At 45.1% G+C, this 17,100-nt stretch overlaps 2 protein-coding genes across 2 annotated transcripts; both read right to left on the minus strand.

Moving 5' to 3' along the window:
* Positions 1 to 592: 592 nt before the first annotated feature.
* Positions 593 to 1,522, minus strand: LOC129401772 (olfactory receptor 7A10-like). Its single transcript, XM_055124625.1, has one exon. The coding sequence runs from the start codon at positions 1,520 to 1,522 to the stop codon at positions 593 to 595; it is 930 nt and encodes a 309-aa protein (XP_054980600.1).
* Positions 1,523 to 15,383: 13,861 nt separating this feature from the next.
* LOC129401773 (olfactory receptor 7A10-like) lies at positions 15,384 to 16,331 on the minus strand. The gene has a single exon (XM_055124626.1). It carries the CDS (start codon positions 16,311 to 16,313, stop codon positions 15,384 to 15,386), a length of 930 nt encoding a protein of 309 aa, XP_054980601.1. The 5' UTR covers positions 16,314 to 16,331.
* Between the last annotated feature and the right edge of the window lie 769 nt (positions 16,332 to 17,100).

Consider the following 17,100-nt stretch of genomic DNA (forward strand, 5'->3'; position numbering starts at 1 on the left):
GAACTGTTCCCGAGGGTCCAAGTGAAAAGAACTTCTATACTATGATGATGACTGCTTATTAGACTTACACTTATCTTTGAGGTCAGCTTTCATAACTGTGTTATTTTCATGTGTCTTAATACTAAGTGAGATATTACTACCTTATTTCCTTTTACTTCAGACAGTGATATTTCAAAATCCACTGGGTTACTTTCTAGGAAAAAGAATTGTTAGTAAGAGCATGCATATTTGTGTAGAAAATCTAGTGCAAACAGTTCAAACAACTGGGTAGAGTTCAAGAACAACAAGATGGGGTTGGACAGTGGGTAGAGGGCCTGCATTGCAACAGTTCGATTCTCTGCACCTCATAGGTTCCCCTGAGCCTGCCAGAACAAAGCCTTGAGCATTACCATGTGTGGTACCCAACTTCTCAAAAGCCATCAAAGAGAACTGATATTAGAAAGAGTCTAAAGCTCCATATGAACGGCATACATAAAACAATTTGAAGGTAAGAAACTTGTAGTTCTAGGCAATCAACTGAAATGTCTCCAATGTCTGAACAAACAATCCCAAGTGCTTAGTTACGCTCAGAGCTTTGATCCCAGGAAAGTCTTCAGTGAAGGACAATTGACCTTTTGCGATTCCCTGCACAAAACAACGTTTTCAGGGCCCTCTTGATGTCCTTGTTTCGGAGGCTGTAGATGAAGGGGTTCAGCATGGGGGTGACCAGGGTGTACAGCACCGAGGCCACAGCACTTGGAAATGCCCTTTCATTCACTGCGGAGCTCAGGTACAGCCCCATGATCGTGAGATAAAACAAGGAGACCACGAAGAGGTGGGAGGCACAGGTGGAAAAGGCCTTGTACCTGCCCTGAGCAGACGTCACACCACGTATGGAGGAAATTATTTTGGAGTAAGAGTAAATAATACCGAGTAGAGAACCCCCGCCCAGGAGGATAATAGCACAGTAAATGACCAGGTGATTCAGGAAAGTGTCAGAACAAGCCATTTTTATCAGTTGGTTGAGTTCACAGAAAAAGTGAGGGATCTCCACCTTGGTGCAGAAGGACAGATGCAAGGACACTGAGACTTCCATGGAAGAATTCAAGAGACCCAGCACCCAGCACCCCAGGAGCAGAAGCCCACAGAGGCGAGAGTTCATGATGACAGTGTAGTGCAGGGGGTGGCAGATGGCCACGAAGCGGTCATAGGCCATGACGGTCAAGAGGAAGTCACCCAGGCTACCAAAGAGGTTGAAAAAGAATATCTGGGTGATGCAGCCTTCGTAGCTGATGGCTTTTCTTTGCAGCAGGATGTTCTGCAGCATTTTGGGGACGGTCGTGGAGGTGAAGCAGATATCTACCAGGGACAGGTTGCAGAGGAAGAAGTACATAGGCATGTGGAGGCAGGGGTCTGAGCTGGTAGCCAGGATGATGAGCAGGTTTCCCAAGACTGTGGTCAAGTACATGGACAGGAAGACCACATAGATGAGGGGCTGGACTTCTGGATCCTGGGAGAGTCCGAGGAGAAGAAACTCTGACATGTGTGTATTGTTTTCCGCTGCCAGAGTCTGGGTATAACTCCAGGAAAGGGGGACATGCATGACTCAATATCACCTTGCCTGCCTTATTCACAGATCTGAAGAACTACAATGCATGTTTCGAAGTCATGAAATACTATTGGATCATGAAGACTTTTTAAGAACCATTCAATCATTCTTCTTCTTGGAATGTATGATGTCACCTCGCAGATGAGTTTGTGTCCCAATGTAATTATTATCTATTGAGAGTTTGTTTTTTAAAAATTCAACTGAACACGTGCCACATGGACGTTTGCACCTAGGAAATGAAGTTGAGAACCTGTAGTATAAATATTTCTACAATGACCCATGCTTGGAAACTTGCCATAAATGGTGATGGGGGAGGGCAGCTGGGTTAGAGAAGACTCTGCTATGACAAATATAGTTGAAATTGATAACTCTGGACAAGAACTGAGTGCTGAAAGGAGGTAAAGGGACAAACATGATAACCTTTCTGGTAAGGGAGGAGGGGGACAAACTGCTTTCCATAGAGGCTGACTGGGGTAGTCACAGCAGGAGGGAAACTGGGGACATTGGTCTGGAGTCATACACTGGTGAAGGGACAGGTGATGGAATATTTTATCACTGAAACCCCTCTGTATATGTATATGTTACATGTATGTGCATAGCAACTGTGGACCTCATAGTGAGTCAATAAAAATTAAAAAACAACAAACAACCCCTACCCACCCACCCACCCACCCACTAAAGTTTCTACAATTCAGTGAAAGGGATAGCTACCTCAGCAAATTTTATTCTTATGAAATGATTCAGCTGGGAACAGGTGTTATGAAGGAAAAGAAAATAGATAAAAAAGTGACAGTAGCGGGGAACAGCTAGACTGATAACACAGAGGGTAGGGTGTTTGCCTGCACCGGCTGACTGGGATCAATTCACAGCATCGTATACGGTCGCTGAGCACAGCGAGGAATAATTCCTGAGTGCAGAGCAGGAGTAACCCCTGTGGATCGCCGGGTGTGAAGATGAAAAAAAAAAAGGAGATAGTGGTATTGTTTTCATGGACGTCAGGGAAGTCCCCTGACGTGGGTGTATTGGACAGAATGCCTGGTGCAGGCTGGAGAGAACAGGTTTGTGTGTGAGCCAAGTGTTCCCGAGGCCTGAGTTGGACTGATGGGGAACCGAGGATCTTGGGTGTTTCAGTTTCTGAAGTCAAAGAACGTGAATCATGTAGCTATGCGAAGGTGAATGATGACTAGGGTAGGAGTATACCTTGAGGGCGGGAGTCCTCTCTCTTCCTACTGAGTGCCCTGGGTGAGAAGCTTCCTCAGCTGCAGGATGAGTCTTTTGGTCCTCAGGAGTGAGTCTCACGGTCCCCCAGAGTTAAGCTCATTCCCCACGATCTCTTGAATTGATGAATTTCTGGCCCCTCTATGTGTGATTCTCCTCAGAAAATGTAAGAATTTCTGTGAAGTGCTTTCTCCCTCCCTCTCTCTCTCTCTCTCTCTCTCTCTCTCTCTCTCTCTCTCTCCCTCACACACACAAACAGGTGAATATTCTTAGCTTTGATTCTCAATATCTTTCCCAAAAACATTTCAGCCTTATTATTATCCTCACCTTGATGGGCTTCCTGAGTTTCCCTTAGACATCCGGATTCTTCTGTGGGTCCAGATAGTGGGGATAAAACCCTGACACCAGAAACACTATAGCAGGAGGGAGAAACACACTCATCCAGCCAGAATTTGGAATTAACTCCACATCAACACAAATCCTTTGCTTTCAGCCCACATGGAGTCACAATGAGAAACAGCGATGAAATCTTCTTTGCTCTCTCAGTCCACTCATTACACTCAGCTCCCTCTTGGCATCTAAGCCCCTGAGTCACGCTGCCCCAAGGGAAAACACTCCTGGACAGAGAGGAATTCTTCCTAATAAGTGTATGTCTCCCTTGAGAGCTCATTGGAGAAATCAAGTTTTCTTCCTCCCGCTCCACAAATTACTTTCTTGCCACGTCTGAAGTCTCCAGGCCGTACTTGGGTGTAATTTTTTCTCCACAAATCAAATGAGGAACGCATCTGAGAGGGTGGTGATAGGAGGGAAACTGGGTCATTGTTGGTGGGACATGTGCGATGGTGGAGCCATGGAGAGTGGAATTGTGTGTCTGAAACCTAATCATGAACCATTTTGTAACTGTTGTAACTGTGGATCTCACAGTGATTGAATAACAACAGAATGGAAAAAAGAACTTGGCAAAGCTGTGTTTGTTGAGTCTGACGATGGAGAATGGCTTTGACATGGGCTTGTGTGTGCCCAGCCACCCAACTGAATAGAAATGGACCCTGATTCTTCTGAGAGAAACTGAACCCGGGAAGTTCCATGTGTGGGTTTCTCAGTCACGCCTGAGAAGCATAACTCAGTTTCAAATCTCCTCCTTACTCACATAATGAAAACTACAATGCATGTTTTGAAGTCAAGAAATACTATTGGATCTTGAGGACTTTTTAAGAACCATTCACTGATGCCCTTTCTTGAAATTTCCTGGTATTCTCTTAGATAAATTTGCATCACAACTACATTATTGTCTACAGAGAATTTGTATAAGAAGTTTTCATGTCTATTAAAAAAACAAAGTGAGGGGCTGGAGCAATAGCACAGTGGGTAGCACATTTGCCTGCTCGCGGCTGACCCAGGTTCAATTCTCGCATCCCATATGGTCTGCTGAGCACTTCATGGGGTGATTCCTGAATGCCAAGCCGCGAGTAACCCCTGTGCATCGCCGTGTGTGACCCAAAAAGCAAACAAAAACAAAAACAACCCCCCCAATAACTGAAGACATGCCATATTTAGGGTTTTACCTAAGAAATGAAGTTGAGAACCTGAAGTATATGTTTCTACAGTAACACACACTTGAAAAATTGCCACAAGGGTTGATGGGGGAGGGCAGGTGGAATAGAGTAGGGACCAATATGATAGAGATAGTTGGAATTGATCACTCTGGACAAATACTGAGTGCTTAAAGGTGGTAAAGGGACAAATATGATAACCTTTTGGGTAAGGGTAGAGAGGGGCAAAGTGCTTCCATAGAGGCAGACTCAGGTAGCAGAGGGTAGTGCAGTAGGGAAACTGGGGACACTGGTGCTGGGAGTCGTACAATGGTGAAGGGACAGGTGATGGTACATTTTATCACTGAAACCCCCAAATGAACAACTTTTGGGGTAACTGTGTATCTCTCAGTGATTCAATAAAAATTAAAAGATAACCAACAACCCCAATCCACCCATCGAAGTTTCTACAATTCAGTGTTAGGGAAAGATACCTCAGCAAATTTTATTCTTATGAAACGGTTCATCTGGGAACAGGTGGTAGGAAGGAAAAGAACTATAGGGTTGACATCTGAGATTTACCCCTTATAACCCTTTGCTAAGTAGCTCTAAAAATTTTAGTTGCCAGAAGTCTCAGAGATCAAATAAAACACTGGTGAATATGGTTTGCAACAAATTTTATAACTCTAGAAACTCATATTTTAAGCTAAACCTTTTTCATGTACCCAATTATTTCAACTCACAAGATTCTCTAGGTCAGATATTCTAACAATCCAATACAGATGCAAACAAATATACATATTTAGACAATAGTTCTTCTACCTTAGTTATTTCAAATCATGACTTTTCTACAACAGATACTTTATTTTTTGTTTACTTATTTATTTATTTATTTTATTGAGTCACCATGTGGAAAGTTACAAAGCTTTCAGACTTAAGTCTCAGTTACACAATGCTTGAACACCCATCCCTTCACCAGTGCACATATTCCACCACCAAGAACCACAGTAAACCTCCCCCCCACCCCCCAACCCCACCTGTGTAGCTGATAAATTTCACTTTACTTTCTCTTTACTTTGATTACATTCAATATTTCAACAAAAAACTCACTATTATTGTTTGGAATTTCTGCCCCCCCCAAAATCAGACCTGCTGGAAAGGAAGCATTTGATAATTTGTTTTTCATTTCTGAGAATGAAGAGATATGAGGTCATGTGGCCACAATAGGGGCCGCGAGGTTTTGGATTTCTGTATTTTAGTAACTAAGCCCAGAGAAATTTCTGCCAGAAGTTGCATCATTGCTAGCTCGTACCTCTCTGCTACTTTATATTACACATATGAGTGCAATCTTTCTATGTCTGTCTCTTTCTTTCTGACTCATTTCACTCAACATGATACTTCCAGGTTGATCCACTTATATGCAAATCTCATGACTTCATCTTTTCTAACAGCTGCATAGCATTCCATTGTGTAGATGTACCAAAGTTTCTTTAACCAGTCATCTGTTTTTGGGCACTCCATTTTTTCCCAGATTGTGGATATTGTAAATAGTGCTCCAATGAACATAGAAATGCAAATGTCCCTCCTGCCGCCGAGATGTGATCCGGGGGCCCGCACATGTGCGGCCTCTCGGCAGCTGCATGAGCGTGAATCCAGACCCAACTAAACTACTTTGGCATGGGCAGCTCCACGCAGAATGTCTCCAGCCTGAGAACTAAGCCACGGCCCCATGCCCGCCCAGGAGGGGAAAGGTATTTCTCTCTCTCGCCTCTTCCTTTCCGGGGACGAAGGGCGTGGTGACCGCCATATTATGACGACTACAGATGGGGTTTACAAGCTTGCAATGATCCAATATCTGGAAGAAATCTCCCTGGACTTAGTTGTTAAAGTACAGAAATTCAAAGCCGCACGGTCACTACCACGGCCGCGCGACCTCATTTCTCTTCACAACAGGTCTGACTCTAGTTGGGTACTACTAACAATAATAGTGAAGTTTGTGTTGAAATATTGAATGTAACCAAAGAAACAGAAAGTAAAGTGAAACTTATCAGTTACAAAAGGGGGGGTGGCGGGATGGGAGGTGTACTGTGTGGGTTTTTTTTTTTTGGTGGTGGGATATGGGCACTGGTGAAGGGATGGTTGTTTCAGCATTGTATAACTGAGACTTAAGCCTGAAAGCATTGTAATTTTCCACATGGTGATCCAATAAAATAAAATTCTTATTATAAAAAAAGAAATGCAAATGTCATTTCTACTATACCTTTTTGACTCTCCGGGATATATTCCCAGGAGTGGTATTGCTGGGTCAATAGTGAGCTCAATTTCTAATTTTTTGAGAATCGTCCATATTGTTTTCCAAAAGGGATGAACAAGTCAGCATTCCCACCAGCAGTGAAGAAGAGTTCCTTTCTCCCCACATCCATGCCAACACCGGTTGCTTTTGTATTTTGGATGTGGGCCAGTCTCTGTGGTGTGCGATGGTATCTCATTGTTGTTTTGATCTGCATCTCCCTGATGATTTGTGATGTCGAGCATTTTCTCATGTGCCTCTCAGCCATTCGGGTTTCTTCTTGGGGGAAGTTTCTGTTCACTTCATCACCCCATTTTTTTTATCAGGTCGGCAGTTTTCTTCTTGTGGAGTTCAACCAGTGCCTTATATATCCTTGATATCAACCCGTTATCGAATGGGTATTGGGTAAATATCCTTTCCCATTCTGTAGGCTGTCTTTGTACGTTGGTCACTGTATATTTTGAGGTGCAGAAGCTTCTTAGTTTAAGGTAGTCCCATTTATTTATCTCTGTTTTCACTTGCTTGGCCAGTGGCATGTCAGCTTTGAAGATACCATTGACTACAATGTCATGGAGGGTTTTGCCGACCTTATCTTCAATGTACCTTAGGGATTCTGGTCTGATGTTAAGGTCTTTAATCCATTTTGATCTGACTTTTGTACATGATGATAGGTGTATATCTGAGTCCTTTTTTTGCATATAGCTGTCCAGTTTTGCCAGAACAATTTGTTAAACATGCTTTCCTTGCTCCACTTCACATTTCTTGCTCCCTTATCAAAGATTAGATGATCATATATTTGGGGTGGTGTGTCAGAATATTCAACCCTTTTTCATTGGTCTGCAGCTCTACAACAGATACTTTAACAATTCCACAATAATACAAACATGCTTTCAGACACAGAAAAAGGCTTTTGATTCTTACCAAACTTTGGTATAGCATAAGAAAATACTTGAACTGCCACTGTTTATGAAAATATGAGGAAACTTTATTTTAATGGCTTCTGTACCTCTATTGTTTGTAAAATGGCCTGATTTTTTTAATTGGTAGAAGCTTGTAAGATAAAGCCTTGCATTCTCTGAACTCTTATTTTACTTTAGTTTCTGGCTCTAATTCTGTAGCTTTTCCCAGATAGTACAAATACTGGAATTCAAAAGAATTTCAACTGTTAATAACTATTAATATTCTTCCAATAAGAAAGTTAGATTGAAAATTTCAATTAGAGACTCCAGAGACTGCAAACAGCAAGCAGGGTTTATTGTAAGACTGGCTAGCCGGGATTGAGCCACCTACGCGGACATGCAGGTTCAGCAGGTTGGTTAAGACCCCAAGCTTCTCCAAAGGAGATTTTTTTTTAATTTAAATTTTATTGAATCACCATGTGGAGGGTTACATAGTTCTCAGGATTATGTCAGTTATACAATACTCAAACACCCTTCCCTTCACCCTTGCCCATATTCCATCACCAACCACCCCATTATACCTCCCACCCCCTCCCGTCCCCCCAGTCCCTGCCCTTGTAAGTGATAAGTTTCACTTCATTTACACTTTATCTTGGTTACAGTCCATGTTTCAACACATAACTCACTATTGTTGCTAGGGTTTCCCCCCCAAAAAGAAAAGACAGTCCCACTGTCAAGGAAGCATTTGATGGCTCTCCATTGCGGAGAATGTAGAGATATTAAGTCCCGTTGTTTGTCACATAACTTTTCTATTTTCCCCCGCCCCTCGTCCCGTGCCACCGAGATCACGCCTGTTTGGTAAACACCACGCTGCATGACAAAGGTAATACAAACCAAAAAAGATGGTTATTTCCCGTCATCAGCCGGAGTGGGGCTCTGGCTTAGTTGATAGTCTGGTAGAATGTCTGCAAGCAGTTTCTGGAACCAAAAGTAATACGCTGGTATTGGCCCCGGCTCAAGATTCCACCAGTGTCCCACTGTTCCAAGTACATAATAATTTATTCCCTTGTATCCCATTCCCACGCCACCAGGTCCGTGTCAGCTTAATGGACATCGTACTATGGTTAACGCCACGCCACATTTCTTCCAGAGAAAGAAGGATATTTCTTCTTAGCCGGCGTGGGGATATGGCTTAGTTCAGTCTATAGAGATGGCTACCACTTTGGTAACCTTCAATATTTCAGCAAAAGACTTACTATTCTTGTTAGGATTTCCCACCAAAGTCCGACCCATTAAAAGGGAACCATTTCATATTGGTGATGATTAAATGACAATAGGTTGCGCGGCCATGGCAGCGGCCTCGCGGCTTTGAATTTCTGTATAAAGTCCAGGGAAAGTACAGCCAGAAGTTACACGTCGCTACAAACTTTAACCCTATTATGGTCCCCCCAAAGTCCAACCCATTACAAAGGAACCATTTCATATTGCTGATGATTAGATGACATTAGGCTGCCGAGGCCGCGTGGTTTTGGGTTTCTATATAAAGTCCAGGGAAAATTCTGCCTAAAATTCTATCGCTACAATCTTTTACCCTTCAACAAAAAACTTAGTACTATTGTTTGGAGTTTCCCCCCACGGTAAGCCCTGCCAAAAAGGAACATTTACATGTTGCTGACAATCAAGAGATATTAGGTCGTGTGGCTGCTATTGCAGCCGTGCAGTTTTGGATTTCTATATGAAGTCCAGGGAAAATTCTTTTGGTAATTGCATCACTCGCTGGCAGTGCCTGGGCAAGAAGCTCCGAGCACACAGTTTGGAGGCATTTTGGGGGCGCCGCTCGTGTCCAAAGTGGTTCAGTTGCCTCCAGGGTCGATCTCGCACGGGGCCGGAAAGGAGTGTCCCCACATGGCTCTGTGCTTAAGTATCGGCCGGCACAGGGCGGATCCGGAAGTCCCGCCCCATCAGCTTTCCTGGGCTTCCTGTAGAGTCTAAAAACCGGCTATTGCCTCGCTGCATTCAAAAAGAAAGAGTTGAGAGAGAACAGACCATACCCTGCTGGCAGTGCCTGGGCCAGAAGCTCCGAGCACACAGTTTGGAGGCATTTTGGGGGCGCCGCTCGTGTCCAAAGTGGTTCAGTTGCCTCCGGGGTCGATCTCGCGCGGGGCCGGAAAGGACCAAAGGAGATCTTATATAGATCTTCACCGGCCATTACAGCAGAGCCCGCTCATTTCATAGCCAATAGATTTCTAATAATACATACTTTCCTAACCAATCCATTTAAAAGGACATCACTCCTTAGTCTATAGTTTTAGAGATCACCATTTGCGTCAGTGCTTAGGAATGTACTGGTTTTTAGGGCAGTCATGGATCTTGTGAGAGGCATCTGGTTATCTGGTCTGACCACCACCCTTCTCGTGACTTGCAACTCGGGGTCCCTGTGTCCGAGTTCCTTGCTCAGGGGCAGAAAAAACAGTTATTTTGCAATGCAGGTTCCTGTAAACAGAGTCTTGAGAAAGCTAAATTAATTCCCGGGTCTGATTTGGGCTGTTCCTCACAGTAGGCACCACATTCTGATTAGAAATCTTTGTTTTAACCTGATCTAAGTTCCAAAAATACCTAGACGTTTTATTTTTTTTAATTTTTTGAAATTTTATTTTATAGAATCACCGTGACAAAAGTTACAAAGCTTTCAGGTTTAAGTCTCAGTCATATAATGATCAAACCCCTATCCCTTTACCAGTGCACCTGTTCCCCCACGAAGAACCCCAATATACCCCTCCAACACCCCCCCGCACCTGAGTGGCCAATGAGTTTCAATTTATTCTCTCTATACTTTGGATACATTCAATATTTCAACAGAGAACTGACTATTATTATATGGAGAATACCTAGACCTTTTAAATTGCTGGGCTTCATATCGCTCGAACATCCCTTGATTTTGTTTGCCCAGGTTTAAGAATTACTGACTTCAAACTAGCTCTGACACTCGAGTATCCAGACAAACAGACAGACAGACAATAAACTGATTAAAAACACCACATGTACATGTGCACACGTCTGCAGTTGATCAATCTATCTGACCCTTCAAAAATGGCAGGGAGAAAACTGACAGACTGAGAAAGAAGGGGGCAATCCCTAGGGCAAAGTTAAGCCCTGTCGGTCTTAACTTGCTTCCCCATTTCTCAGCCTGATTAGCCAGTTTCCTGCTTGTTAAAAATGGATCAAGAAAGCACTTTTGTTGATATAAGCTGACAAAACTTTTTCAAAGTTGTTAAAACCTAAGGTGGTCAGATGCTAGCATTTTTCTTTCTTGGTCAAGGCTAGTTCTGAGGCAGGGAGCTCATATCTTCTTATCAGACATGGGGATAGGCTGCCTTAGTGACACACTTCTTTGTTTCTGATATCAAACAGTTAATCATATGATCTTGCATTTTCCACTTCCCTGAGGCTTTTCAGATCACAAACACAGAGGTGCTCCAGGTGCTAGTTGACTGCCTGAGATGCCCCCGAGTTAGTTGCTCACTAATAAGTTCCCTTAAAGCCTTTAGCTTCTCTAAACTCAGCGGCAACTGTTCTGCCTATACTGGGGGTCCTCGGAGCCATGTAATTTTTGGAACCCGGGGAGCAGTGGCCTTTAGAATTGGGGGTGTTGATGATGAAACCGCTGTCGTTCTGGAGATCGGGTAACCTGGGCACCAGGCAAGAAGTCAAGGCCTTTGAGATTAGTCTCTGGCAATTTGTGGGCAGATGAACCCCGTGTTCCCATCGGGGTCTACCCATTGGACCAAATCAGTGGTCTCGAGGGTCAGCTGTCCTCCTCCTATCCCTTTCACCCCTGGTCCTCTTCTTAGATTTCATTCTGGGAGGGCTTCTTCAATCCTAATCATAGTCCTGTCCGCAGCTGTGTCAAGTTGCCCTTTGAACTCCTTACCATCCAACAGCACAGTTATCTTTGGTCTTACACCCCAGACAAAAGGGACACTCCAATTTATACTGGGCTCATTTCCCCCTTTTGCTGACAAGGCTGGGGGCTGCCCCTCCTGTAGTTTAAAGGCTCCTCTTTAAATGCCCTACATTGTGCTGCCCAGAGGTATCCTCGTCTGTATTTTGGGCATGGTGTCCGTGGGGCAGGTCGCTGTCTGAGAGGCCTCTGCCTAGGGGACCCATATTCTTTTCTATTGGGGCATTCCCTGCGGAAGTGCCCTTTTTCTCCACAGGCAAAACACTCTTGCAATTGGGAGAATCCTTGGGTAGGTTTTAGTGACATAAAGGCCTGAGAGAGTGCCTGCGTCACAGACTCCATTTGAGCTTGCAGTGCGCCTGCCAGAGTTTCTGCAAGGCCCTCATTCTGATTCTGCAAGGCTGCTACTAGCACCTGGGTCTGCTGTGTAGGGGATCCTAGGTCTTGAGTACCACATATCCAATTATCTATGGAGCCATTTTTCTTACCCGCACAAGCAGTCCTATGCTCCATAGTCATGCCATCCCATACCAATAGTTTGATAAACTGATCTCTCAGCTGCCCAGGGGAAACTTGCGCTGGATGCTTTTTTGGACCCTATCAACAAAGGTCAGGAGGTCTTCCCCCATTATTTGTCGCAATCCGCCCAGAGGAACCTCAGAGGGGCCTTCATCAAGGCTGATAACGCCAAGGGCGAACCTGATCTTGATAAGGATCCTGGATGGCTGCCTGCAGGGGGCCTGTGCTCCACTGATCTGCTGTCCCTGACAGCTGCCCACATGTTTTGGGGATGGGGGGGTTGGGCAGCCTCATTGCGGTCTGCCTGCGTGTGGCATTCTTCCTTTAAGAAAGCGCCCCATCTTATGAACTGGGTGCTGGGGAGCACTGCTCGACACAGAACTCTCCAGTCGGCAGTAGTGCAGGGCTGATGGGCTAGCCCCTGGAGAATGGTATCAGCCCATGGGGAGTTGGGCCTATTCTCAGCCACTGCCTTTTTTAACTCTTTCAAGTCCCCAGGTTCCCATGGATACGAAGCTGCAGGCCAGGCTCCCCCGCACCTCCCCCCCAGGTTGAGATGAACCTGGAAGGCCCAGAGGGGTTTCCAATAGTCATTCTCCAGTCTTGGGTCAAAAAAGGAGCAGAAGCTCCTTCTGGAGGGTCAGTGGGGCGAACAGGCTCAGGTCTATATCCCCCCAAAATTTCTTCAGCTATTTCATCTTCTATGTCCTGATCACTAAGGGGTACCCCTGAGACAGCTGCTTGTTTAGTATCTGGAGAGACCCACTCTCTTTCCTCCCAGAAGCATGCTTTTAAAGCTGCTATTGATGCATGCAAATCTGGTGGGGAACTTTTGCCTGTTTTTTTCTGTATGCCCCCTAACAAGCTTTTTTACTTGATCCCATGTTTCCCAGGAGAAGAGGTCCCCAGTGGGAACCCATGGAGCCATCTCAAGAATAGCGGCCCAGATCGTAGCTGCCCTATCTTCAGAGATTCCTAGCCCCCAGCTCTTTAGCAGATAATGTAGAGCTTTCAGAGCTGGGTGCTGCACCTTCTGAATGGAGTTGCCCATGATATTAGGGAATCTAGTAGGGTCAAAAAGGTCAGGATAGATGATGGTCCCACTAGCAGATCATCGAGGCAAAGGAAATAATACAGAGGAGAGGCTCAGCAGCGCCCTCAATACATGGTGACGGATGAAATGCTTGTTAACGAGTTCCTGCCAGTTGGACAGTTTTTCTTCTGCGGGGGATGCGAGTTTATCTGGGATTCGAGGCTATGATTCTCTAATCCTATCATGAGAGTCTGTAAGCGGCGAGCACCCTAATGGCATTTAAGCGCTCAACCCATGCAGCTGGGGAGAAAGGCGGTTGCTGCTAGACTAACGGAAGCAACGTTCGAAAATACACACAGCAAGAATGAGACAATACGCCAAAAAAAAAAAAAGATGATAAGAATGCCAGCATCATGCAGCGTAATACAGATACACAAAACAGATGCTAGGCACCCCAAAGGAGGGGGGAGAAGGGAAAACAAAGTGAGAATTGACCTAAACAGTCCTGTCCCAAGGAGGACTCTTCTGATAGCCTGACTTACTAGCAGGGGGCAGAGCTCAAGCTCCAGTTCATTCCCTCTTCCTGAATTATTTTACTGCATGGATTTGGGGTGGTCAGGGGGTCATACCTTGCTCCAGCGATGTCTGTGCTGCCCACGTCCACACTGTCTCTATTCAGGCTCCAGATGTCAGGGTCCTGGCCAGTCTACCCTGACAAACTGGAGTATGATCCCCTATGCTGCCGGACTTACTCCCTATGGGACAGGGAGAGGGAGAGGGGGAAGCTTCTGCCCAGCCCCGCTATGCACTGCAGACACCCCATTGCCACCACCAAGAAAGAACCATGGAGGGGGGGGAGAGCTAGAGGTCAAGCAGCTCTCATTTTATTAGCTCTCACACGGGATATTTATACACAATTTCAGGGCGTGTTTTGTGAACACCTGGTTATTAACGCTCGTCATGTACACTTTGCTGGGAACTTTACAAATGTTAGCGAATGATTTATGTTTCCCACTTTTCAAGACCGGGTATGTTAGCTCAGACAAGTGGTGACTTTCAGGTTTCATCCCATATCTCCTCAACCAGAACGCCTTTCTGGGTGGAGTGCTGGTACAGGGCCTTAGGCCCCTGTGAAGGGAGCCTGCTCCTGCTTCAAAAGGCAGGGGATTTGGCCAGGGTCTCAGGCTGGCTGCTGAGACCCCAACACTTACTCCTTGCTCAGCACTCAAGGAATTACTCCTGGAAGTTCTCAGGGAACCCTATGACATGCTTAGGATCAAACCCAAGTCAGCCTCATGCAAGGCCAATGCCCTCCCCACATGCTATCGCTCTGACCATATATGTTTTTAACATATCAAATACTGTGAAAATACATCCACAAAACCAAGCAAATGTAACAGATAAATATTTATTTACAAACAGTTATGTAAGGGGACTATGATTAAGCCACTCAAAATGTTAATGTCCCTTCGCAATTCACAAGGAAGACTCTTTGTACATAAAGAAAATAAAGTACATGGGGAACCGCAGGGCTTTTTAAAACGAATTGTTTGAGGACAAAGACACCTCACTAAACACAGCATCACAGACGAGCCTATAGAGACTCAACTATGTGAAAGACACGTGAGAGACCTGCAGAGCCTAGAAACCGCCTCCACATTGTACATGTAGTAACCAAAGCATTAGATGAAATCCTGGTCTTCTCTTGTGCTTGGTATCTGGCAGGATGAACTGGACCAGATGGTCCAAGGACACCAAGGCGGGAACTAAGAGGATAAACCCTTAGGAGCTTTTGCACGTAGCTACAGACTCAGCTTTCGTAGTTTCTGTGTTATTTCAGAAAATGATATTTCATCATCCTTAGGATTTATTCTAAAGGCAGTTATTTATATGCACATACATATTTGGGTAGGAAAACTGGGCAGAACATGACCAACAAAACTGTTCAGTTCAAGAAACTGCCAGGAGAAAACCGTTAGATGCTAGAAAGAGATGGAGGCTTAAGAGGAACGACATACACTGGACAATTGGAAGCCAAGAAAATAAAATTCCAGAGTTGAAGAGATCCTACAGTGGGTAGGGCACTTGCCTTACACGTGGCCCACCCATGGTTTATTCCCTGGAATCCCATATGTTTGGGTGAACACCAGCAGGAGGGGATTCCTGATTGTAGAGCTGGGAGAAAGCATGGAGCATCGTTGGCTGGGACCCAAACACTGAAAGGAAAAAAAAAGAGAGAAGAAAACTCCAGACAATCAGGGGAAGAGCTTGTCGTGTCTCAGTGTCTGAGCAAAAAGTCCCGAGTTCTTAATCAAGCTCAGAGATGCAATCCCAGGAAAGTCTTCAGTGAAGAACAATTGGCCTTTTTACAGTTCCCTGCACAAAAAACGTTTTCAGGGCCCTCTTGATGTCCTTGTTTCGGAGGCTGTAGATAAAGGGGTTCAGCATGGGGGTCACCACTGTGTACAGTACCGAGGCCACGGCACTTGGATATGCCCTTTCACTCACCGCAGAGCTCAGGTACACTCCCATGCCTGTGACATAGAACAAGGAGACCACGGAGAGGTGGGAGGCACAGGTGGAAAAGGCTTTGTACCTGCCCTGAGCAGACGTCATGCCACCGATGGAGGAAATGATTTTGGAATAAGAGTAAATAATACCGAGTAGAGGACCCCCACCCAAAAGGAGAGCTGCACAGTACATGATCAAGTTATTCAGGAAAGTGTTGGAACAAGCAAGTTTTATCAGCTGGTCGAGTTCACAGAAAAAATGAGGGATCTCCACCTTGGTGCAGAAGGACAGACGCAAGGACATTGAGGCTTGCATGGAAGAATTCAAGAGACCCAGCACCCAGCACCCCAGGACTAACAGCCCACAGAGGCGGGGGTTCATAATGACTGTGTAGTGCAGGGGGTGGCAGATGGCCACGAAGCGGTCATAGGCCATCACAGTCAAGAGGAAGTCATCCAACCCCATGAAAAGGATGAAGCAAGACATCTGCGTGAGACAGCCCGTGTAGGAGATGGTTCTGCTCTGCGTCTGGATGTTGGCCAACATCTTGGGTACAGTGGTGGAGGTGAAGCAGATGTCCACCAGGGACAGGTTGCAGAGGAAGAAGTACATGGGCGTGTGGAGGCGGGGGTCTGAGCTGGCGGCCAGGATGATGAGCAGGTTCCCCAAGACCGTGGTTAGGTACATGGACAGGAAGATCACATAGATGAACGGCTGGACTTTTGGCTCCTGGGAAAGTCCCAAGAGGAGAAACTCTGGCATGTGGGTGTTGTTTTCTGCTGCCAGAGTCCGGGTATAACTCCAGGAAATGGTGACACACATGACTCAGTTTCACGTCTCTGCCTTATTCACAGATCTTAAAACTACAATGAATGTTTTGCAGTAAAGAAATACTATTAGATCTTGAAGGCTTTTTAAGAACCATTTACTCATGCCCCTTCTTGAAATTTGCCAGGTCACCTCTTAGATGAATTTGCATCGCAACTAAATTATTCTCTATAGGGAGTTTGCATAAGGATTTTTTATGTCTATTAAAAACAAACTGAACACGCGCCATATTTAAGTTTTCACCTAAGAAGTGAAGTTGAGAACCTTAAGTATAAATATTTCTACAGTAACCGACGCTTGGAAATTTGCCACAAGTGGTGATGGGGGCAAGGTAGCTGGGATAGAGAAAGGACCACTATAATAAAGATAGTTGGAATTGATGACTCTGGTCAAGAACTGAATGCAGAAAGGAGGTAAAGGGACAAACATTATAACCTTTTTTTTGTGGGGGGAATCTTTCCATAGAGGCAGACTAGTGTAGCGGGGGAAAGGGCAGGAGTGTAACTGAGGAATTTGGTGCTGGGAAATGTACACTGGTGAAGGGACAGGTGATGGAACATTTTATCACTGAAACCCCCAAGTGAACAACTTTGTAACTGTATCTCACAGTGATTCAATAAAAATTAAAAACCAACCAACAACCCCCACCCACCCACCCAAGTTTCTACAATTCAGTGACAGGGAAAGTTACCTCAGCAAGTTATTTCCTTATGAAATGATT

Source organism: Sorex araneus, chromosome 2, assembly GCF_027595985.1.
Source record: "Sorex araneus isolate mSorAra2 chromosome 2, mSorAra2.pri, whole genome shotgun sequence".
Lineage (NCBI taxonomy): Eukaryota > Metazoa > Chordata > Mammalia > Eulipotyphla > Soricidae > Sorex > Sorex araneus.